The sequence below is a fragment of the Lachnellula hyalina genome (assembly GCF_007821495.1).
Source record: "Lachnellula hyalina strain CBS 185.66 chromosome Unknown contig00108, whole genome shotgun sequence".
Lineage (NCBI taxonomy): Eukaryota > Fungi > Ascomycota > Leotiomycetes > Helotiales > Lachnaceae > Lachnellula > Lachnellula hyalina.
In genome coordinates, this window is record NW_022157222.1 from 694 (window position 1) to 23,435 (window position 22,742).

The window sequence follows — 22,742 nt, forward strand, 5'->3', positions numbered from 1 at the left end:
CTCTATTCTGGCTTCACTAAATCGAGGACAGCCAGCCACGTGATATCAAGAAACGTCCCCTTTTACAGGGTGTTTTCATAAAGATTGCAACTTTCCACTTAAAACCAGGATGTAACCAGGATAATAGAGGGTTTCTATTAGCTAAAGACCCCTCTAGATAGATCATTTATGCCTTATTTGGTGATTAAACTGCTAAAATCACCCACTTTCTACTAGAAAAAATGTGTTTCCAGCAGAGGGACTCCATACAAGCCTTGTAAAAGCATAATTTGTAGAAAGTTGCAGTTTTTATGACAACAACCTGTACTATAGGTAAACACCGAGTGTTCCGGTATACTTAGAGGGTCAACAGTCGCCCAAACTTTCATATAGAAGTATAACATACAGTAAGTTTGATCCTGGTCACCCATCCTAAAGTCCAACGATCTTCCGTGGGGTGCCTTCTTCCATGCCATATCTCAACCAAGCATTCAAAAAGGCTGTCACAACTTCCCCAGACGTTTCACCGGCTCGACCACCATGAACAAACTCTCTGCAGTAGCCATAATGGTCCCTTCGCCGTCTTCCATCGTGCCACTAACCCACATCTTCCTTCCCTCGGTCTTGTACACCTTTGCTCTGCACAAGACCTTGCTAGGTGTTCTAACCGGCTTCTTGTAATAGACCTTCAAATAAACCGTCATGCTCACCTTGTCGCTAGCTCTTTCAGTCGCAACGGCATTTCCCAGCACTCCATCTAGCACAACTCCAATGAATCCACCATGACAAGTATCGACATGGCCATTGAACCCGCTTCCAATAGACAGAACTGTCACATTGTCGCTGTGTTGAGCTCCCAATTTTCGAAACGATTGCCAATAGACGATGGTATCTTTAGTTGCCAAGGTTTTGCCCATAAAGGTGTGGACCGAACTTCTTTGGGTATCTCGAGCAGTGAAGGCTTGGAGCGTGGGGTCGTTGAAGATGGCTGCACACCATGGAGTTGATGCGAAATGTGCTTTGCACTCTGAGGTTGGCTCTTCAAGGGGGTAACTAAAATGCATGTTGCCTCTTCTTGTTTTGTTCTTAGGGACGACAAACCATCATGCCGAAATTTTGATAGCCTGGCGATACGTAGAGTACCTATATAGGTAGTGTAGCCTCGGCCTACACGGTAGGAACCATGAATAAGGCGAAGGCAAAGGCAAAGTCAAAGGCAAGGACCCCTCCGCTCCATCCGAGATAAAGTATGCGGAATTGATTGGCGTGCACAGGCTGAATTTTGGTGCATACTTTTAAAAGGGGTTAGAATCCTCAGGGCATACGGGGGTACCTCCATGCGGAGGTCCCTCCGTGAGCATCAACGTGGGGTAAAGAAGAATTACTTGAAGTAATAGGCCGACTATTAATCAGATAAAGAAAGATACTTTCTGTTGGTTTCACAGGATACCTCGGTAAAACACTCCGTACTAGCTAGTAAAAGGTGGTCTCGTTGATTGGTTGTTCTTGATTGATGTCTCAAAGCGTGGGACGCGAAGAGGTGCTCTCTCCGTGGATGGCCCCTTCGCCGACTAAGCTACGCCAAATCACATGACTAGAAAGGTCGGGATACACCCCTTATCCCAACAGATACAGTACTTTCTGACCCATTAATAATATATCTTCAACCTCGTCTGACTCTGCTCGGCGAAGTCTTTATGCTGTCATCATGTATTCACATTACTCAAATGGCGTAGTTAGTACGGAAAAATAAACATGAAACAAACTTTGCCCCTCGAGATCCCTTCAATCTTTCGGATCGGATAAGTACTTCGTACCTGATAATAAGGGGCACACGAGGGGGACCAAGATAATATTATTTGTACTTTGTCTTCTGTCTTCTGTCCTTTGACTTTGACTTTAGTTCAAGAATCCTATCAGACCTTTTTGAAGGCCAAACAGCCGCCAGTTCCGGATTCGATTGGTTGTGGTGATTCTCTACAACATTGACAACGCGTCTGCAACAATCCGATCTTGCGACCATTCCTGGTTTATTCTTGGCCGTTTGACCGCATACAATAATCCCAATCATCTTGTTCCTGTACTTTAATTATTCACGCCGTCGTGCAAAACTCCCATCACGAGAATCAAATCTACCAGCACAGCCTCACTCAAATCCTTCCGATACTACACGCGACGCTATTAACGAATACACCACTACCATACGCGCATCACACCTCAGCTACAAACGTTGAATATCTGGCCATAACATGTGTGAATGAATACTGTTTCGAAATTGACATAAGACGATCGATCTATCTGCGACAAAATATCCCAGCGCGCATCACACACCTTGAGCAGCAAGAAATAAGGTTGCAGGATGTGGAAGAGGCTGAACAATCCTAAGGGCGCTCGCCAGCCCATATATCCAGATCCTAAATTTGATGAGAGATTCGCAGGATCTCGCTCTATGGGTATGCCTTTGTCGCCGGAATACAAAACCGACGCACCCTCTCGACCGCCGAGACAGGATGAGGAATCTAGAGTTCTCCCTCGAATGGATTTGTAAGTATCGCACTTCCATTGATGTCCTATTGGAGGTGGATAATTACAAGTTGGAGTGCTCTAAAGGGGTTTTTATTTTGAAACATCCCACTTCAACCGGCATATTGTCTATACAGAGAACCAACCAGCTAACATACGTTCAGCGAATCCGTTGCGCCCCCTCCTTCCGAACACGGTACTTCAACGTTTCGACCACCTTCCTCTGTCTATTCTCAACCATCCCCGAACCCAATAGTCACCCGATTCGGGGCGAATACCTACGAAAGCCCGGCGCATACACAAGAGGTCTCTCCGCCAAGTTCCCCAGAGCTTAGTTCAGCTAGACAAAGGTATGTCGGAAATGCCGAGAGCATGCTTTAGAGATGCTATATAAATCCCAAATACATCCAGGTGTCAAGGTCCAATCTGCCATTTGCCTAGACACTCAAGTTCTTCATCGAGCACCCCGCGTTTCCCCTCTACCTTCTCAGCTTACCAAGAAATAGAAGCCAGAACCAAGCGGATGAAGAAGTGTCACCTATCGAAGAAAAGATGCCAGACGTCTCGCGGCTCGGGTTAAGCCAACAGAACAGACCTAATTCGAGACAGGACAAGCCCGGAGGGAGTAACATTCCGGTCCTCAGAAGGGAGAAGAGACGCAACCAAGTTGCTGCGGCGGCAGCAAATTTGGTGACTCGCAAAGACGTGGGCACTAAGGGTAGACCGGCCAAGGATCCAAGTTGGGATCCATACACGGGAGAACCTACAACGGCAGATAGGGGGAAGAAACAATCAACAACCCCAGCTCAATTTACACCGCCAGGAGTTAATACCCGTAGTGCTTCTGGACAACGATTCGGGAATGTTTCGAGTATCTCAGCGGCACCGAAAACTCAGCTTACTTTTGGAGAAAGGGTACGAAATCTGAAAAGCCCCACCTTGACAGTTGAAAGACCGGAATGGAAAGGGGCAAGTGGCCGTTCGACGTTCGTCACTCCGGTAGAGGATAAGCTTGATGTTGCTCCCCTCAATATTCCCCGAAAGAGCGAGAAAAGGGTTGCTTCTCCCCCTTTTAGGTCCCCTATTTCGCCTCAGAGTAGTAGTGAAATGGGCCCTGTCTCGCCTCCATTGTCAGATGGCGTCGATCCCCCAACCCGGACTGTTTTCTCAGATAACGGTGCCAGGAGCACACCACAACCAAGAAACTCTCCAGCTTCAGAAAATTTCTCTGATCCACTTTCCTCCAACCCGGTCTCTGCACCAAGAACCCAAGTTCGTGCGAATCTACCAGTTGAGCCTCGAGAACCACCGCCAGAAGCAATTTCGCCTGAAGAGCAACGATTTAGAGACCAATACAAACACATCGCTTTCGACAGGAACACCCCTGTAGAGCCATATGTCCAACCTCCATCACGCTTCAGCGTCTCTACCTACGCAACCTCCGCAGCCCACAGCACTCCGCGCCCCTCAACAGATACATTCGACAGACCACCGGTGCCCACCCCTTCCATGCCAACTCCACCGCAACAATTTGTCGTCCAACAACCATCATCTCCGATCATGAGCCGCAAAAAGCCCAAGGTCGGTGAAGGTCCACGATCAGGCGTAACACGGAAAGCCATCCCCGACTCCTCGCCAGTCTTCATCAGCATGCGCAAAGCAGATGCCTCGAAACGCGTTTCCAACATCGCGAAATCTCTCCCCATGTCACCTGCTGAAGCAGAGTCCCACGACTTGATCACATCTCTACAAGCACAGCTGGAGAATCTCTCGCATAGGAGAAATAATATCACAAAGAGCATACGGCAGATGACGGAGCTGATGCCTACGGATAGCGTGATGGTTAATGATGAAGTGCGGAGGAAACGCGAGGGAGAAAAGAGGAAGGTGGAAGGCTTGAGGGAGGAGGAGGCGGATGTTAGGAGGGAGGAACATGATATTGGGTTGAGATTGCATCGGGCATGGAAGAGGAAGGATAAGGAGGCTTTTTATGAACCTACCGGTCTTTGGGTTAGGAGGGTTACAGGTTGAGCCGCTACGGTATTAACGCGGCACTTCAGAATGAGCAGGGCTTGCTAGGGACTGGAAGGATACGGTTGGGAATGCAAGAGCTCTGAACGCAGGCATTCGGATTGGTTAATGCTGTAATGTAATTGTATTAGGCGACTTGGATGATATCATGTGGGAGTACTTTGGTTTGGGAAAGAGCGATGGGGCATAGCGAGCGATTCAATGGAATGAAATGATATTAATGCACTTCCAATCTACATCTACACATACATATCTCCGAATAAATCTCTCCATGCATGATATAGCTGGCAAGTGCCATTCCACCCCACGCTACACAGCTTCTATCTTCTTCCACTTCTTATCGAGAGCCAGGAGTTATATATATATATATAAAGATCAATAGCATTCTGGGAATCTTTTGGCAGTGAACCAAGCAAGATCGCACAATGGAATTCCATAGACCATGGTGAAGTTGCGTCATTCATACGTACATCTCTTCATCGAAGTTCACTGCTTTGCTTCTAGATAAACATTTGATCTTGAGGCAGTACCATAGCACGCGAATTTCAGGCTTTGGCAAATTTTCATCGGAAGCACAAAGTTTTTTGCCGTCAAAAAAATATCCGTTCGTGTTAACATGAAAAGCAAAGAGTTTCACCTTCGGATAGTGCTTTGAGCTTGTCGTGTATATATACCATTCTTTCTACTTCCAAGCAATTCGACACTGAGAAATATCCTCGAAGAAGACGGTACGTGGCAGACAACATTGCGGTCTGAAAATAGTGTTTGGCGGAGAAAGGGGCTCGGAATGAGGGAGAGGTTGTTTATTTTAGGGTCAAGTAGGGTTGCATAGTATGTATGGGTGGGGGTTTGGAATTTGTGGGATGAAGGGATTGAGAGGGGTGTGAATGCAGCTCTTTCGCTGTCACATTTCTTGTTTCTCGTTTCTTGCTCCCAAGAGAGAGCGCAAGTGAGCTTGGAGATAGAAATTTATAAATACAGCCTAGGGAGACAAGAGTTTCTCGTTCTGCAAGGAAGAGAGAGGAACTATGGATCCAGACATACTGTTTGCTGAGCATGGTATTTGGTGCTTGAGCCAGCGGTGAAAGGGTGCTTGACTTTCGGGATCTTTAGGGAAGGGAAGGTGCTATATTTCTCGTCGGAAATTAACGTGAATGGGGAAAGAACGGAAGGGGTGGGGTTTGTTGTCAAGAAAAAGTGTCTTGTCGAATTGGTGCTGTTGTTAGTCGCGGGTTCGGATGAGAATTTTGAAGGCATTTGCTAGGTAGGGAATGCGTGTCAAGTGCATGTAGTGTTTGCTCTTGCTATAGGGATAGGAGCAGTAACTTCCACCATTAAAGACCGGGGCGAGCCAGCTTGTTGCCCTCTGCTTTGTGGCCACGAGAGATGAACTCATATTCAGCTGGGATAACCTCTCTGCTTTTGTAGAAGTATATATATCATACTGAAGGCCTTTTATAACATGTCCCCCTCTATTCCCATTTCTTGGCTGTCCTACGTTCATTCCTAGTTCTTGTTACATGGCGTGGAATATCCTAATTGCGTCAAAATTCAATGGTTTATTTCTGTATCTGATACTAATCAAGATATCAAAATGAAAGATTCTGCTTTACTCTGAGTTGATTATCGTTCCTTCCTCGCTACGATAAAAGTAAGCAGCTGAATTGGTTTGATTTGCGAATGATATTATCGAGTCACATCGTTAGACACAATCCTAAGAAACATAATATAAAAATCTCGTAGCTCCAATATTTGTTCAAGTCCAGCAAGGAAATGGCCCATCTCTTACTATCACCAATATAGGAAAGGTCGCTGTGCATCAACAGTACTCACTATGGTACCTAGGTTTCTTACTTGAGATCATCGTCTTCCAAAGAAACAGGGCATTATGAGCTTGAGATTTTTGAATCAAGTTTCATTGCAAAGGCTATGTTGTTGTCAGATGCTTTCTCGCTGTAATTACGGCTCGTCGTTCATGCCTTTTTAACAAATGTCTCGTCTGGGATGTGTCATAATTCGGTTTATGATGGGGTAAGGTGGGGTGGAGGCATAATGGCTCCGTGGTGTAAGCTTCTAGTTCTTCCCTGCGACATATCTCTTGTCGTAGTCTCATAATCAAGGGTGCTCTATGAGTTCTACTGGAAAAGGGTATTAAGTACCTTTTCCTGTTCACTGAGCGTCCTTGAGGGAGTGGCGGAGACTGAAGGAGTCCTCACTCTGGTGAATACGATGTCAGGCAATCTCTTCTAATGCTTCTTGAATCGAAAGTTTAACAATTCCACCTATTCCCTTTGGTACTCCTACTTAATAGATTCACTCTTATATTGAGTGTGTGCTAACTATTCACGGCCAAGAAAGTTCGTTCGTTCGTTCATTCATCTATTCATCTATTCATCTATTCATCATGCCATATGAAAACCACTACAAAAGCTAGACAAATGTCCTTCAATATTTAGGTTAGCTTTCAAATGCGTCCGGATTTATTATGTCCAAGGGTTTTGCGTGTATCTTAGAGCATGTGTATGCCTAGCCTGTACTGGTAGCAGTGCCGTTTTGAGGGATGTTGTGGCATATTGTTTCTGATTACTTTGAATTGCCCGCGTTTATGAAAGGGATTGCAATCGCTTTGAAATGATGCGGTGATTGGCTTGCGGGTTCGTTTGGGGAGTCTCTACTACTATTCACGTTAGCAAGAAGATGGCCACGTTGACTAGTTGAGAATAACAACTAGGGATCCTATACCCATTAAGCCGACTTGGCACATGTGTATTCCAGCTTCAAAAAGAAGAAAACACCTGCAACTATTATTGCTGATTTCTTTGCGAATAGCACGAAGAGGAGCAGAAGCAGAAGTCGAGAACTTGCTAGTGAGTATTTGGGCCTAGATTGCTCTCCTCGCATAAGGTAAATGGGGGGTGGATACTTCGTACGTCGTACATTATACGAATCCCCTTGCTAGTGCAACCTTATAAATAGAGTATGCCGTGAAAGAAAATATACGTCACGCTTCATTTTCGTGACATACTAATCCTCTTTACTTCATTTGCTCTTATTATTGCCCATATAGTTATCTCTCTTTTGTTAGAATATAGTAAGTAAGCCTTTTTATTGCTAGATCAATTAGATTTATATAATCAGAGAGTAGATCTGACCCCTATTATTAGCATTCATAGAACTATGATTAGTTAGCAGTATAATGGGTTTGTCCGATGCCCCCACATCCCCTACTTCCGAAATACGCCATATGCAATGTCACATAAGTTCAGTTTTGTGAGGGCGATTGATGCTCCTGAGGGGATCTAATGATTGCATGCATAAAGGATCGAGATGGCCGTATATATACGCTCGTGCCTATAAATAGAAAACCCGCACAACTCGACCTCCCCGTCCACCTTCACATCTACTGGGAGAAGAAAAGCGTCTGATTATGTACAATACCCCTTACTGAAACCATTAGAGCTCCTTAAAACCACCTACTATAGTAGCACCGCTTATCGAACCACGATCTGAAAATAGCCTTCCTTCCTTGCGTATGTTGAGTTGAGGTGAGGCACAATGTACGTACAGTAGTGGCGATCCCACAATCCTTCTAGAACCTCAATCCTTCTAGAATCAAGGTAAAAATTGATTACAGGGTTTAAATGGATCGTTGTGCGGCATTTTAGAGTTGTATGGGGTTTGCTAAGGAGTATGGAGACTTTTAGCTATGTACATGGCTTGCCCAACTAGGTAGGTGGTCGAGGCTCGAGCGGCTTCCTTTACATTCGAAGGGGAAGATCTTGACATTAGAGGTTGTTAAAAGGAGGAGTATGCTTCAACTTTCATATCAAAACTAAACTTGCGCCGCTCGTTTTATCTTTGATGCCACTCAGTTATAGATTTTAGTCATCTATTTGACGAATTTTCACATTCATAATGTTTTCATTTTCAGTAATCACAACAACACCCTCTCGAATTCCTATTATCTTATTATTACTATCAAGCTATTTCACGCCCACTACATGTTCAGCAAACGATAGCTGTTTCTTCCCTAATGGCGGGCTAGCCAATTCCTACACAGCATGCTCGTCCACTGGCGCCAGCCACTCCTCTTGCTGTATAGACGGCGACGTCTGCACCAGTGCCGGGTATTGTGTTAGCAATTCCAAAGGATACGTATATCGAGGAGCGTGCACTGATAGCGATTGGGGAAATCCATGCCCTGATTATTGCTTGGCAAACACAAACTGTAAGTGCGCATGCGGAGTTTGTTGTAGTAATTTTCCATTCCCTCCACGATGTATCTGATAGCTCAGCAAGCTGACTTGGGATTTCCTTTGGTTGGAAAAGATGGGAATAGTAGTGCTGTTAAGGTTATTGCTTGTAATGCGGCTGATGACGATGGGACGTGGTGTTGTGCATATGACGGCAATTGCTGCGCATCAGAGACTTGGGCTCCAGTCTTCGGAACTGTGCTTGCAGGAGAAACTACGTCTTCAACCAGGGCTAGCAGCACATCATCTGCTGCATTTTCTGCGAGCCATACCGCGGGCGCATATCCATCTCCATCTTCCGCAGCCGCAGTGGGGATTATCGTCAATAGGTCACCCGCAACCTGCCAAACCGGTACATCGCCAACCTCAAATCCAAATAACAAGACAGCGACGATCGTTGGTGCTTCTGTCGGAGTACCGCTGGGTCTTCTCGCCCTAACATGCGCGATACTATTCATCATAGAGAGGAACAAGCGGAAGAGCATGGAGCGGGACACGACATGGGATCGTTTGAAGACAGTGTCTATGACCAGGCGGCCGGCGAGGACGTCGTGGGCGAGACAGCAACCGCTGACGCCACCGAGGCATGCACCAACTGGGGCGCCGGTCTATGTAAAGCAGTGGGAATCGTTGGATTGAGAATGAAGACTGGACTGTTGGGAGCATTACTTGCGTAGAAGGAAACAAAATGGGGGAAGAGCACGAGATTGTTATTTTCACACCTTCAAGGGGATGATGGGAATCGTAGACTCGACAGCAAGGTGCAGCAGTGTGGCTCTTGTTGAGGTTTGAAGGCAGCTGAAGGATGAGAGAAGCACCACGAAAGGTGCGAGCCGATATCGATCTACTTGATGATTGGGTCGAGAGGTAAGAAAGCCCATGGAAAACCGAGCACTGGCTCTCTGGATTCAACAATGATGCATTAGGTATGTAATCTATATTTCTCACTCACTTGTCCATCTAATTTCCAAAACCCTAAATAGCCATACTGACATTCAAGCAGCCTTTCTAGAAACAACTAAAGACCCCTCAACCACAAGCCCCTGTTCGACCATCCTATCTCTGGCCAACCTATCCGCCATCATCCGTCCCGCCATCCAAGAATCAAACCCCGCCGCCGGCATCCCTCCCCCCTCAACGCTACTAAAGCCCCACCACGTTAACCTCGCACACCTCAGCGCATCTATATCCAGCAACTCCCTCGTCCATTCCCACTCCCTCCACCTCTCCTCCCCATCCTTTCCACCCGAACCATTGGAATGAAAAGAAGCCACGCTCCCACTCCCACTCCAAATGGTCAAATCCAATTCCCCAAGCCCCACTAGCTCGTTTTTGATAAACGCGCAGAGTGTCAGCCAGCGCGCATCTACACCGCTATTACTATTGCTATCGGAAGCTAGTAAAGCAGGAATCTCCTTCGCAATCCGAAGATTCCTCACACACGCCCTAGCAGCCTGACTCCTATCGCCCCAAAATGCGAGTAGGGCCTCTGCATGCACGCCGAAATCCCAAAGCACGTCCTTGGCACCATACAACACCGGTTCCGCTTCTGCAAGCAGCTGCTTGCTCACGCGGAGAATCTCGGGGTAGATTGAAGGAGAGGGAAAGCCAGAGCGGAAATTATCGGTCAGGACTTTGTAGGTGGTGAGGTTGTGGGTCGGGCAGCGGCCGAAGGGGTAGAATGAGCTGGCAGAGTGGGATGGCAGGGAGGCGGTGTTGTAATAATAGCCGTTGTGCGGGATTTGCGTGGCTATGGTGTGGGCGCGGGCGGGGAGAAGGTAGGTGTATATTTTGAGGCGGAGTTCCAGGGGGAGGTCGAGGAAGCGGAATGAGGAGGGAGGGGCACGTGATGTGTTGCTGATGGATGTCGTGAGGCTGAGATCGACAGGCCCGGGCCTGGATCCGGGTTCCTGATCGGCGGTAACCATGGCCACGGCTTCGTGGGTCTCAGGGGAACTTTCTTGGAGCCGCAACGAGGTGTTTCGAAAGTCCGAGACTGAAATCGGAGTTGGAAGACATGATGACGGGGGAGCACGGGGATATAGGATGGCGACTTCGATATTGCGACAATTACTCATACACATGCTAGCTTTTTTGCGCCGATAGAAAATATTCAGTGATAACAATCCATCGGAGGATGGCGGCGCTTCCATCGGAGGAGAACGCGGCAGTGTGGCCCGACCGCTGGAGTGCATCATATCATGCACGCTAGACACCTGCATGCACGCTGCTTTCTCACTCCCCAACTCCCTACCGTAATTCAGAAGAGCGGTGACGGTGACGGTGATATGCTACGTAAGGTAGCGTTGATTTGCGGATCTTCTGTTGGGAATCCTTGAAATGAACTTTTTCAATGTGAAAGATAGGTCTACTGGACGGACTAGTTCGAGCTTGACCGCGATGTAGTTAGATTTGCAAGTATCGATATCTGACAAAACGAGAAAGTGATATCTGGAGGAAATAGGTAGATGAAGCAGATTTTGATTATTTAGAAAGAACGAAGAACCCAGCCTTCTTAAAGAACGCCCTGTAACACCAAACAAAAGTCGGGTCTCCTCCCGTCTCTAAACAAGACATGATTATCGTAAGCATGCAGAAGACATGATACACAACTTCAGCTTCTGCTCGTGTACCAATCAGCTGAAAACCAATCCATGAAAAAGAAAGACAATACCCATGTCGCCAATGTGGCGGAACTCCCATCCGGTTTCCCTATGCTACCATGAAGCTGACTGTGCTTGTACGAGGAAAAACATCAAATCGGAACAAAGATCATTTTGAAGCATCTGCAAAGCCCTGCATGAACCCTCCTCCCCAGATCCATCTTCCAATTACCTTTGAACCAGCATCTCTGACCGCAGAAAGTCTGCAAAACCTTTCTCAATAGACGCGGAAAATGCGGCGAAGAGCTCCATTGCGCTCGAGTGTGATGGCGGGCAGTGATGAATTTCCGAAGACACATCCAGACTCCGAATTCCTTTGATCGACAGCAACTCCCAGACCCAATTCAGCGACTCGTACTTCACATGTGCTAGAGTCTTGAAGTCTGCCATTGTATATTGTGGGAGGTTATCCCAACCAAGACTCGGACGTCCTCCTTCGACTACCAATCTCAAGCTCCCAATGCGCATATCATTGCTCAGGAACTCGCACAGGTTTCTCCACTCGCAGCGATCGTAGTCTCGGGTGTACACGGAGCCCTGTTTGACGAGGGCGATTTCATGTAGGAGGGGTCTGGTTTGCTTCGTCATGTTTGAGAAGAAGGGTACCATGGCTTCGATATCTCGGCCGAAGCTGAATGTATGAGAGCCATACAGCAAGTAAGAGGTTTCTTCGTAGATCTTGCGATTGACGCCCATAATGGAAGTATGCATTTCGGTGTTGGTGGTTAGGTGGTAGGTGGTTGATTGACTTCGCCGTGTTAGATCCCGTCCAATGATTCGGTAGCTGGTGCGACTTGGAATATCGTGACGCTTGTATGATTCGGGGTCTTCATTTCGAATCTCGAGTGTCTTGTTGCCGTTGTCGTTGAGAAGAAGCTGGTATATGGCGAGCCGGATTTCGCTTGGGATAAGCATGAGGGGAGATTGTTCGTCTGCCATTGTTGATATTTGATAGATAGCTTGCAAATAGTCTTGTTCTTGAGATATTCCGAACGTGTTGTTCTTGACGCTGAACACTCGAGGCAGCGAGGCAGTGGGGGAGCAAGTGAGTATCTAGGGGTAACAGTTTGGTAGAAGAGTGATTGGATTTTCGGCAGATCTTTAACCATCAAGGTGGGTATAGTTTCAAGCCATGCCCATGGTCCATGACTGCAGATACTGTATCCTAGACAAGGAGGGCCAGTCCGAGATAGGAGTGTAAGTAATCGTGGAGAGTGGGCGCAACGAGTCAACGACACGACTCGGAGGAGAAGCGTTACAGTACAAAGGAAAGATTAGAAGATCAAAGCGAGTGATGCAATACCTTACTATACGCACGATAGACTAGCGATTACGGAGAATTGCTTCCCGATAAGAGACTTGATACCGAAAAGTGCCGACCGCAAAGTAATCAGTAAGGTACTGATGGTACGTTATTCCGGGAGAAGGAATATTATAAAGACTAAATTCAAATTGAAGATATTGTTAACTCCTACAGTGTTTTACGGCCTTCCCCGCAAAAGAACTGCTTATGAACTCTTAGGCTCTTGATGTCCCTGCTACCTCCTAAAGGAAGCTGGGGAATTTACAAAGTGATATACACCCAACCCAGAGAACAGAACCAAGTCCGCATGCTGTACTTGCTTGTACATGATTCCTACTCCGTAGTGTGGTGGTCCAGCCAGCTCATTGAAGTCACGTGGAATGATCGCTTGGGCGGAAGTCTTGGCGAAATGGGCTTCATTCCATTCCATCATCTGCGCAACATCAAGATCAAGCTTTGCAACATCGCGATAATTCATTCAATCCATCGGTAAAGCGACCATTTAGGTCTTAGGAACTTTCATCTCTGTTCCTTTCTCTCTATAATCATATCCCGTTGTTCATGAGAAATTTGCGCCTAAGTCAAATATCAAAGTTGCTCATCCAGCCCAGCCACCTTGTTTTTCATCAAACACCAGCCATTTCCAAACAAACCCAACCTCCCATAATGTGAATCTCAGACCGGATAACTACGTATATTATACCTCCTCTGGTTTTCTGGTAAGTGATCTTCTTCATACTCTGACCATCTTCAAATCGCAATCCCGCGCAAGTACGAAGTATCCCTTGTTCTCTCGCGATTTGTCCCTGTCCACATATTTTCAACATGCGTCTCAATACCTCAAGCGCCTCGCTATTTGCGCTATCCTCTCTTTTCTGTTTCACGAGCGCATTGCCATTCTTTCACAAAAGAACAGTTCAATTCGAACCTCTCGTCAAGAGGGCATCATATTCTGTGGTCGCTGTAGATGGTGGTTCGACTTCCACCGCAAATGGGTCCCCAGCAGTGTCTCCAACAACCATAATATCCACACTGATCGAGACAAAAACCGCGGCTGCGAAGACCGTTGTGGAAACAGATAGCGTTACACAACCAGCAGTCACCGACTACATAGTCTCTACGAAAACGATTGAGGGACCGGACCATACAAACACTGTCCTTGTAACCCTCACGCCATCTCCAAGCGCAACTACTGTCATATCGACGGGGTACTCAATAATTAATGTCGATTCGCCTCCCGTCACGGTCACAGTCCCAGCCTCAACTCCGAGTTCATCAACAAGCTCTTCATCGACGCCGGCTTCCAAATCTTCGCAAAGCGACTCCAAATCTGCGATCAGTCCAACCTCCTCAACCACATCTACATCAACCACCAGCTCGCACACCTCTGCATCTGCGACCTCGTCGGAATCAACTGTCTCGACATCTTCATTTTCGTCGACAATCAGCAGCAGCAGCAGCAGCAGCAGCAGTGGCAGCAGCTCCTCAAGCTCTGCTCTACAAACCCCTACTTCAACAAGTAGCTCTTCGAGCTCAATTTCGCCCACAACCACATCCTCTGCTACCGTTGAGACGACTTCGAGCTCGATACTGAGCACCTCCAGCTATATCAGCACCTTCAGCTCAAGCTCTGTTACCTCCACATCCTCAAAGTCGTACGATGATGGCCAGTGGCACACAAGCTATGCCCCATGTCGAATTCGACCGCTACAGCGACTGTTGTCACACAGTCTTCTCAAACAACATCAACGTTAACCCTGCCAGATCTAGTATCTACAGCATTAGCGGAAGTACCTGTTCCTGAAAACAGCGTACCTGGTGTCGAGTCAAGAAGCGAGCTGGAGACACTCCAAATCTCTCAAGCAGGCTTCAAGAGGGACTCGGTAGAAAGAAAGGCTCTATGGAGCGTAATTAGATCATTATTCGTATAATGATCTTAGAATGTATTTTTATGGGAGGGACATGATCGGCATAGGAAAGCGCCCCAAGAGCTGGAGAGCGCAGCATTTACATCGGAGTTAATGAAGCTTGGAACGACGGAATGTCATAATGTCATAATATATCCATAGAAGAGAAAAATGAGAAATGAAAATAATAACTACTTATTGTATTTGCCATGTGATCAATCAATACCAAACACGTAGGTAGGGTAGGTAACAATGTATTTTTATATGGCACAGACTAGCGGCTCATGACGGTAACCTGTAGCGAAGCTGGTCCTCTCGAAATCAACACCTCAACCTCCGTTCTTGAACTACGTCCCACAACATCAATGACTACTGTCTAAGCTTGCCAGGCCATTGAGCACATCGTCACAACTGAATCTTCACCATGTCCAGTCCTCCAGCGGTAGAAGACCAAGCAAGACTGCTGGAAGATGCACTGGTAGTTGTAAGGCAGCAGACGCATCTGATGCGCAAATGCCTTGAGACGCCGGGAAAGCTCATGGATGCGCTGAAGTGCAGGTAGGATATTGCCCTATTCATAAGCATCATTGTGCCGTTATCTCTGCAATATGCGCAGCCTGCTGCTCCTGATCTCGTGCTGACGGACGATCCAACATACAGCTCCACCCTTGTTTCTGAGCTTCGAACAAGCAGTCTCGGGCCCAAACAGTACTATGAGTTATACATGGCTGTGTTCGATGCTTTGCGACACCTTTCCGCTTACCTGAAAGACTCCCACCCAGTCAACCATCTCGCCGACCTATACGAGCTTGTCCAATATGCGGGAAACATAATACCTCGATTATACCTAATGATAACAGTCGGCACTGTATACATGTCAATTCCAGAAGCGCCGGTCAAGGAGATTATGAAGGACATGATGGAGATGAGTAGGGGCGTCCAGCATCCAATTCGAGGTCTCTTCTTGCGATACTACCTCTCGGGGCAAGCTCGAGAGAACCTTCCAATGGGGCCCGGTGATGGACCTGAAGGCAACCTTCAAGACTCGATCAGTTTTAGTTTGACGAATTTTGTGGAGATGAACAAGCTTTGGGTGCGGTTACAACACCAAGGACACTCTAGAGAGCGAGAGCTTAGAACACAGGAGCGGAAAGAGCTCCAATTGCTTGTAGGAAATAATCTTGTTCGGCTGAGCCAGTTGGTGGACCTCGAGACATACAAGAACGTCATATTGCAACCTTTGCTAGAACAGGTTGTGCAATGTCGTGATGTACTAGCTCAGGAATACCTTTTGGAAGTCATTACGCAGGTCTTCCCCGACGAATTCCACCTACATACTCTCGACCAGTTTCTAGCAGCAGTCTCTCGCCTCAACCCTCACGTCAATGTAAAAGTTATAGTGATTGCTTTGATGGATAGGTTATCATCATACGCAGCAAGGGAATCAGAAGCCAACCCCTCAGAGGATCGCGAAAAGTTGGAGGAAGACGCAGTCGAGAAGCTCCTGGAGAAGGTACGGGTAGATAATGAAAAGAAGGCTGAAACGCCTGCTGCAACAGAGCCAAATGGCGAACATCCCGCATCAGAGACCAATGGAGATAGTAAAGAGGCATCTACAAAGCCAGCTCCTCCAGACACAGAAACCCCGAAAACAGAAGAAACACCAGCGGACCCCAAATCCGAGCCTGCCGATGGCACCGATGGAGGTGACGAGAAGAAAAATAAGGGTATTCCTGACGGCATCAAGCTTTATGAGATATTCTTCGAACAAGTAATGAACCTGGTCAATGCTCAACATCTTCCAATTCAAGACACCACTGCCCTTTTGGTGTCCCTGGCAAATCTAGCACTGAACATTTACCCCGATCGCCTCGATTACATCGACCAAGTTCTCGAATACGCAAACCAGAAGGTCAAGCAGCACGTCAATAGTGCTGACCTTCATTCTCAAGAAGCGCAAACACATCTCCTCAACCTCCTTCTGGCCCCAATGAAATCTTACGTCTCTCTATTTACCGCTCTTGCCCTCCCCACATACATCCCACTTCTCCACTCGCAAACATACCCAACACGAAGAGCTGTAGCTGGTGAGGTTGCACGCAGTTTACAACGTAATAATACCAAGATATCTACGCTCTCCGCACTGGAAGGCGTTCTTGAAATTTTGAAGGTCCTTATCAAAGAGGGCACCCAGCAACCTGCTGGCTACCCAGGAGTGTCTCAACGAAAAGCCATCGAGACTGACGAGACAATTGAAGAGCAAGGCTGGCTTGCCCGGATAGTCCATCTCATCCATAGCGATAATAACGACACTCAATTCAAGCTGCTGCAAATGACAAGGAAGGCGTACGCAGAAGGCAATGAGCGAGTCAAGTTTACAACTCCTGCGTTAATGACTTCGGCAATGAAACTGGCAAGAAAATTCAAGTCAAGAGAGCACTACGACGACAACTGGGAATCGCAGTTATCAGCGCTCTACAAGTTTATGCACGCATCGCTTTCGACTCTCAATACTCGGGTCCCGGGAGCGGCTGAGCTGTGCATACGCCAGTTTGTGGCCTGCGGTCAAATTGCCGACCAAACTGGACCCGAAGCTGTCAGTTACGAGTTCTTCGTGCAAGCTTTCACAATTTATGAAGAGCAGATCAGCGATTCGAGAGCACAGTTCCAGGTTGTGTGCATAATTGCAGGAGCATTGCATGATAGCCGGAATTTCAGCAGAGAGAATTACGACGCCTTAATTACGAAGTGCGCTCAACACGGGAGTAAGCTGCTGAAGAAGCCGGATCAATGCAGAGCTGTGTACCTGGCCAGCCATTTATGGTGGGCAGTACCAATCACTGCCAAGGGTGAGGCAGAAGACGAGAAAGATGTAAGTTTGAGATCCCAAAAGCTAACGAACTATACTAACATTGATAGCTGTATCGTGACGGCAAGCGGGTTCTCGAGTGCCTTCAACGCGCTCTACGTGTTGCGGATACATGTATGGACACGGCCGTATCAGTTGAACTCTTTGTTGAAATTCTGAATCGCTATGTCTACTATTTCGATCAACAAAATGATGCCGTAAGTCCTGGGATACTCCCTATCTGCTCTAGAAGTTTAATTGACCAATATAGATCACCACCAAATACCTCAATGGCCTCATTGAGCTCATCCACTCAAATGTAGCAACTAACCAAGAGTCCGCAACTATGGATCATCCCAAACGCCATTTCCAACGGACGATAGATCTAATTGCATCGAGGGAGTATGAAGGGGTGATTACAGCAGCTCCGAAATAGGGGGTCGATTGAGTGGTATGGCAGACGAGAGAAGATGGCAATCCCCATTTTGGTGTAAGATTCAGGGGTAGAACTTTGGCGAATCCTCACAATGCTGGGATTGTATATTCATTGCTAGCGTGGCAAACGAAGCGCGATGATTTGGAAGGGTCATTCATACTCTTTTGAGTGACGGGCAAGGCTTTATGTAATATTCAAGAGAAGAAGATATAAAACAGGAGACGTAGTGACCACCATGTGATCGGATCAAGTGGAATTGATATAAAAGTGAAGCATGATGTCGATGATTGCAATATTGCCTTGAAAATACTATTTATGTATTCTGTAAATTGTTCCGAGCAGATGAATGTATTAACTCGCTGGTTCTCGCTCAGACTTCCGTGTTGAGTCGCAAACGTCAGCCGTTCCGTATCTATCAATGCTAGCCGTACTAGGACGTCGACTTCAGGAGAACCAACATTGTACAAATAAAACCCACCCTCAACACTCTTTACAGTACAGTACCGAATTAATCAATCGTATGATGCGGCTCGAATCCCAGCTGGCCTGACGAGTGACGAGCGATCGACACGCATTTCCTAACTCCTTAACCAGCCTGCTGCGGGCGTCCATCCGCCATTCCATTCAAGATGCCGTCCGACGAGAAACCCTACACGTACGAAGCACTGCCTATCCCTACCTACGAAGAAGCCATCGGCTCCTCCTCGCGCACCTCCTCTCTCAACGAGAGCAGCGAGCCCGCCGAACGGGAAGGCCTCCTGGGTCCGGATGCCTTGGGCAGAACCCCCGTGCCTACACGGCGAGCTGGATACCGGCCGCCACCTACAGAGGAAAGCACGTCTAACCGCGGCAGTCTCGAACAACATGATGCGTTTCTTGGACGGCGGGAGAGCGAGGACTCCGAGGTGGGCATGGTAAGGGGGGAGATTGAGGAGATGGAGCTGGAGGAGCCGGGGGGGCCGCAGAGTACGTGGGGGAAGCGGATATCGAATCTTTCGCGGTCTCTCTCGTCGATACATTTACCATTTCGATGGAAGTGGAGGATACCGGACGGACTGCGGGAATGGATAAGTCTCGATTTTAATATCTGTCTCATATTGGCGCGGATCTTTGCTATCTTGCTTATTATGGGCGTGGTGTATCTGTTGTTCGTCAGTGGGGTTTTCACGACGCGCATGTCGGCGCAGATGTTCGATCCGGAAAGTGTGAGGATGTATGTGCAAAGCATGATGGATTCTGCGCGGATAGAGCAGCATTTGAAGGTGGTGACGCAGACGGATCATAATGCAGGGACAGAAGGCGATTATGTTCTAGCGCAGTACGTGGAGCAGTTTTTCTTGTCAAATGGATTGGAGGATGTAAAGATGGACGAATATGAGGTTTATTTGAATTATCCCAAGGAAGGAGGGAGGAAAGTGGATATTTTGGGAGATGATGGTGCTATTACTTGGACGGCGCAGATTGAGGAAGATCCAGTGTATACCGATCCTCCTAGACAGCAGACGCCGGTTTTTCACGGACTTTCAAGAGCAGGAGACGTTACAGGGCCACTAATATATGCGAATTACGGATCAAAGGAGGACTACAAGAGACTATACGATAGTGGGATCGAGACGAAGGGCGCCATTGCATTGGTACGGTATTATGGAACCCAGACGGATAGGGCAATGAAGGTCAAGGGGGCGGAAATGGCAGGATTTGCGGGGTGTATTATATACAGCGATCCGGCGGACGATTCTCAGGGACCTCCCGCTCCAAATGGGAGAGCGTTACCCGAAGACGGCGTCCAGCGAGGTTCTGTTGCCCTAACGAGCTGGATTGTGGGTGATGTTCTTACTCCTGGGTGGGCGAGCACAAAAGACGCTGAACGGGTATCGAAAACCCACAATCCTGGATTGGTGAACATTCCCAGTATTCCACTCTCCTGGGGTGATGCGCAAAAATTACTTCAGGCCATCCAGGGACATGGACAGCAAGTCCCAGATGAGTGGAAAGGTGCTGGTGTTGATCCATATTGGTCGGGGGACCAATCCTCGCCAAAAGTCCATCTCGTGAATGAACAAGACGAGAATGAGAAGCAGAAAATATGGAATGTCATGGGCCAGATCACCGGGATAGAGCAAAATGAGAAAGCCATCATAATCGGGAACCACCGAGATGCTTGGGTCTTTGGTGCTACGGATCCAGGATCTGGGACGGCAGTCATGCTTGAAGTCATTCACATCTTCGGAGATCTCATGGCGAGAGGTTGGAGACCCCTTCGGACTATTATATTTGCGTCTTGGGATGCCGAGGAATATAATCTGATAGGCTCAACCGAGTACGTCGAAAAAAATATTGAGCAGCTGCGTAAAGACGCATTTATCTATATCAATGTGGATGTAGCTGTAGGTGGAACGGAATTCAAGGCCGCTGGAAGCCCAATTTTTAAGAGAGCGCTTATGGAAACTCTTGCCAGGGTATCTGATCCTATAAAAAACGAAACCTTGAAGGATATCTGGGAAAACCGAGGCGATCAGCTTACTGGGTTGGGTGCTGGCAGTGATTATGTTGCTTTCCAAGATATTGCAGGAACGTCTAGCATTGACATGGGATTCGACGGGGACTCTCATTACCCATACCACTCTGCGTACGACAACTTCGAATGGATGCTACGTGTAGGAGATCCAGGATTTATATTTCACAACATGCTCGCGCAAGTTTGGGGGCTTTTGATTCTCGAATTCTCCGACAAGTTAGTCATGCCTTTCGACATGTCAGCCTACTCGGCATCCTTGATAGCCTGGTCGATGGATCTCGAGAACTGGGCCGAGAGCAAGGGTGCAAACCAAGCTGGGAATCCGACGTGGAGCACGGATTCTCTACGTGAAGCAGTGCTACAGTTCGCGAGAGATGCAAAGCAGTTTGAGAAGTGGGAGTTGGAATGGGATGCAATGGTGCTTGGCGGCAATGGCTTTGAGAGTAACATTCTGGCTGCGCATAGGAAGAGCCATAATACGCGCATGGCGAATTTCGAGACCCACTTGTTGGATCTAGAAGAAGGTGGTGGCGTAAGTTCTTTCCTCACATATTCCTCCCATATTTCCGCTACCCTTCATTTACTGACGGCAATAGATCCCCAACCGCACGCAATACAAACATGTCGTCTTCGGCCCGGACCTCTGGTCCGGCTACGACTCAGCCATGTTCCCGGCTGTCCGCGACGCAGTGGTAGCGGAAGACTGGGCGCTGGCCCAGCAGCAGGTCGAGAAGGCGGCGGCGATTATCATGAAAGCTAGTAAGAAGCTGAATGGGAATATATAGATGTGAGGGAGAGTCAGCGTAGCATAGGTGGGATGTGTGAGGGATTGTATATATTTCAGCGTAGGATATGGGGGTTTTACATATTTGGCGTTTGGGGGGCATTAATCGGCATGGCAGCTAGCTAGCTTGGAAAGCGCTGTTGTACGTACTGTACCCACGGCTGGTTTTATTCAAAGAAGGAATTTACATATCAGTTCTCGTTTGTTCAAATCATGCCACGTTTTGAGAAAGGGGTGTACGTTTCTTTGACTTTTTGTTACATAGGAGGGAGCTCGTAAGGCAAGCAAGCGCTTGACGAAGGTAGCCCCTTTCCTTTCCCGCTCATACTCTGCTGTCTACTTTAGGAACCATACCTTTCTCTACATCGTCGAATTTTTTTGCGTATCTCTTCGATCTTCATTGCATGACTCAAACTTGGTTTGTAGGTATTGATGTTTAGACACTAATAGGTCACAAATGAGAAGTGATATCCGTAATTGTACCCCCCCTTGAAGAAGCGGCAAGCGGCGGTGGAGTTGGAAAAGGACGAGGACGAGGACGAGGGCATATGGATGGAAACGCAGGAGCATATGACACGGAAATGGATGAAAGACTAGGATTAATGATAGTGTGATCATCAATGAGATTGGTTGGGAACTTGAGGTTATGACACGAACGAATAAACTATCCTCACACCAATTCAACCTTAATCTAATTGTACAAATCACTATAGGAAAGCAGAATAGACAGCAAAGAGCACTCTTGATAGTAGTTTGGGGGGGGAAGCCCAATATGGTTGGCCTAAAGTACTTCAGAAGAAGTGATGGGTTGTTTACCTTCCTCACTAGTTCAGCTATAATACAACATACTTCTTTCGCCTCACCTCTCGCGCATGGGACCGCCCTGCGTGTAAACTGTAGTACGAGTACTACCTTAGGTTGTATAGAGGCGGAACGCGAGTGCTGACTAGAAGATAGTACAGGCCCATAGACTTCCGTTCCTGAACTCGAGAGCCGCGTATGCGACCTGATGTGCCCCCTTCCCCTGGCACCCCCCACAGGCTTTGGTTGAGAAGTAGCTAGCTCGGGGATATTCCACGCTGGGGGAGAAGGAGTGTCGGTGGGTACGCTGTTACTGTAACTGTGGCCGTGACCGGCGGTAGGGCTTGGAGAGTGCGTTTGATCATGTTGTTACTATATGACCAAACTATTTATTAAAAGTCAAAGCGATGTCATCACTTTGATACTAGGCGTAGATCTATCGGAAATTTCTCTTTTGAATTGAAAAATACGCTTGCAATATTTATGTGTTCAACCCCCTCCCCTACCTATCTCCAACGCGAAGTACCGCTTACAAGTATATCAGCATGCACGCCACTTCTTTCGATTGATCCTTCAGGATCCGCTCGCTGCCTTCCTCATGCAAGTGTCAGTGTTACTTTCCTAATACAGAAGCTAGTCCGATGACATCGTTATGGGGTATATATACTATGACCTAAAAAGTGAAACTGCATCCAC

At 47.4% G+C, this 22,742-nt stretch overlaps 8 protein-coding genes across 8 annotated transcripts; 5 read left to right on the plus strand and 3 right to left on the minus strand.

Annotated features, from left to right (window-relative positions):
* Positions 1-482: 482 nt before the first annotated feature.
* Them4 (Acyl-coenzyme A thioesterase) lies at positions 483-1,043 on the minus strand (the record flags this gene model as incomplete). Its single annotated transcript, XM_031152271.1, has 1 exon — positions 483-1,043. The coding sequence occupies one exon, from the start codon at positions 1,041-1,043 to the stop codon at positions 483-485; it is 561 nt and encodes a 186-aa protein (XP_031003846.1).
* Positions 1,044-2,338: 1,295 nt separating this feature from the next.
* On the plus strand, positions 2,339-4,533 carry LHYA1_G007343 (uncharacterized protein; the record flags this gene model as incomplete). Its single annotated transcript, XM_031152272.1, has 3 exons — positions 2,339-2,523; positions 2,667-2,852; positions 3,009-4,533. 3 exons carry the CDS (start codon positions 2,339-2,341, stop codon positions 4,531-4,533), a joined length of 1,896 nt encoding a protein of 631 aa, XP_031003847.1.
* Positions 4,534-8,448: 3,915 nt separating this feature from the next.
* LHYA1_G007344 (uncharacterized protein) lies at positions 8,449-9,425 on the plus strand (the record flags this gene model as incomplete). The annotated part of the gene is made up of 2 exons (XM_031152273.1): positions 8,449-8,761; positions 8,824-9,425. The coding sequence occupies 2 exons, from the start codon at positions 8,449-8,451 to the stop codon at positions 9,423-9,425; spliced, it is 915 nt and encodes a 304-aa protein (XP_031003850.1).
* A 356-nt stretch (positions 9,426-9,781) lies between these two features.
* Positions 9,782-10,939, minus strand: LHYA1_G007345 (uncharacterized protein; the record flags this gene model as incomplete). The annotated part of the gene is made up of 1 exon (XM_031152274.1): positions 9,782-10,939. The coding sequence occupies one exon, from the start codon at positions 10,937-10,939 to the stop codon at positions 9,782-9,784; it is 1,158 nt and encodes a 385-aa protein (XP_031003851.1).
* Positions 10,940-11,617: 678 nt separating this feature from the next.
* Positions 11,618-12,388, minus strand: LHYA1_G007346 (uncharacterized protein; the record flags this gene model as incomplete). Its single annotated transcript, XM_031152275.1, has 1 exon — positions 11,618-12,388. One exon carries the CDS (start codon positions 12,386-12,388, stop codon positions 11,618-11,620), a length of 771 nt encoding a protein of 256 aa, XP_031003848.1.
* Positions 12,389-13,577: 1,189 nt separating this feature from the next.
* On the plus strand, positions 13,578-14,507 carry LHYA1_G007347 (uncharacterized protein; the record flags this gene model as incomplete). The annotated part of the gene is made up of 1 exon (XM_031152276.1): positions 13,578-14,507. One exon carries the CDS (start codon positions 13,578-13,580, stop codon positions 14,505-14,507), a length of 930 nt encoding a protein of 309 aa, XP_031003849.1.
* A 576-nt stretch (positions 14,508-15,083) lies between these two features.
* Positions 15,084-17,943, plus strand: vps35 (Vacuolar protein sorting-associated protein; the record flags this gene model as incomplete). Its single annotated transcript, XM_031152277.1, has 4 exons — positions 15,084-15,217; positions 15,242-17,531; positions 17,579-17,725; positions 17,779-17,943. 4 exons carry the CDS (start codon positions 15,084-15,086, stop codon positions 17,941-17,943), a joined length of 2,736 nt encoding a protein of 911 aa, XP_031003844.1.
* A 629-nt stretch (positions 17,944-18,572) lies between these two features.
* LHYA1_G007349 (putative glutamate carboxypeptidase) lies at positions 18,573-21,246 on the plus strand (the record flags this gene model as incomplete). Its single annotated transcript, XM_031152278.1, has 2 exons — positions 18,573-20,993; positions 21,058-21,246. The coding sequence occupies 2 exons, from the start codon at positions 18,573-18,575 to the stop codon at positions 21,244-21,246; spliced, it is 2,610 nt and encodes an 869-aa protein (XP_031003845.1).
* Positions 21,247-22,742: the final 1,496 nt, after the last annotated feature.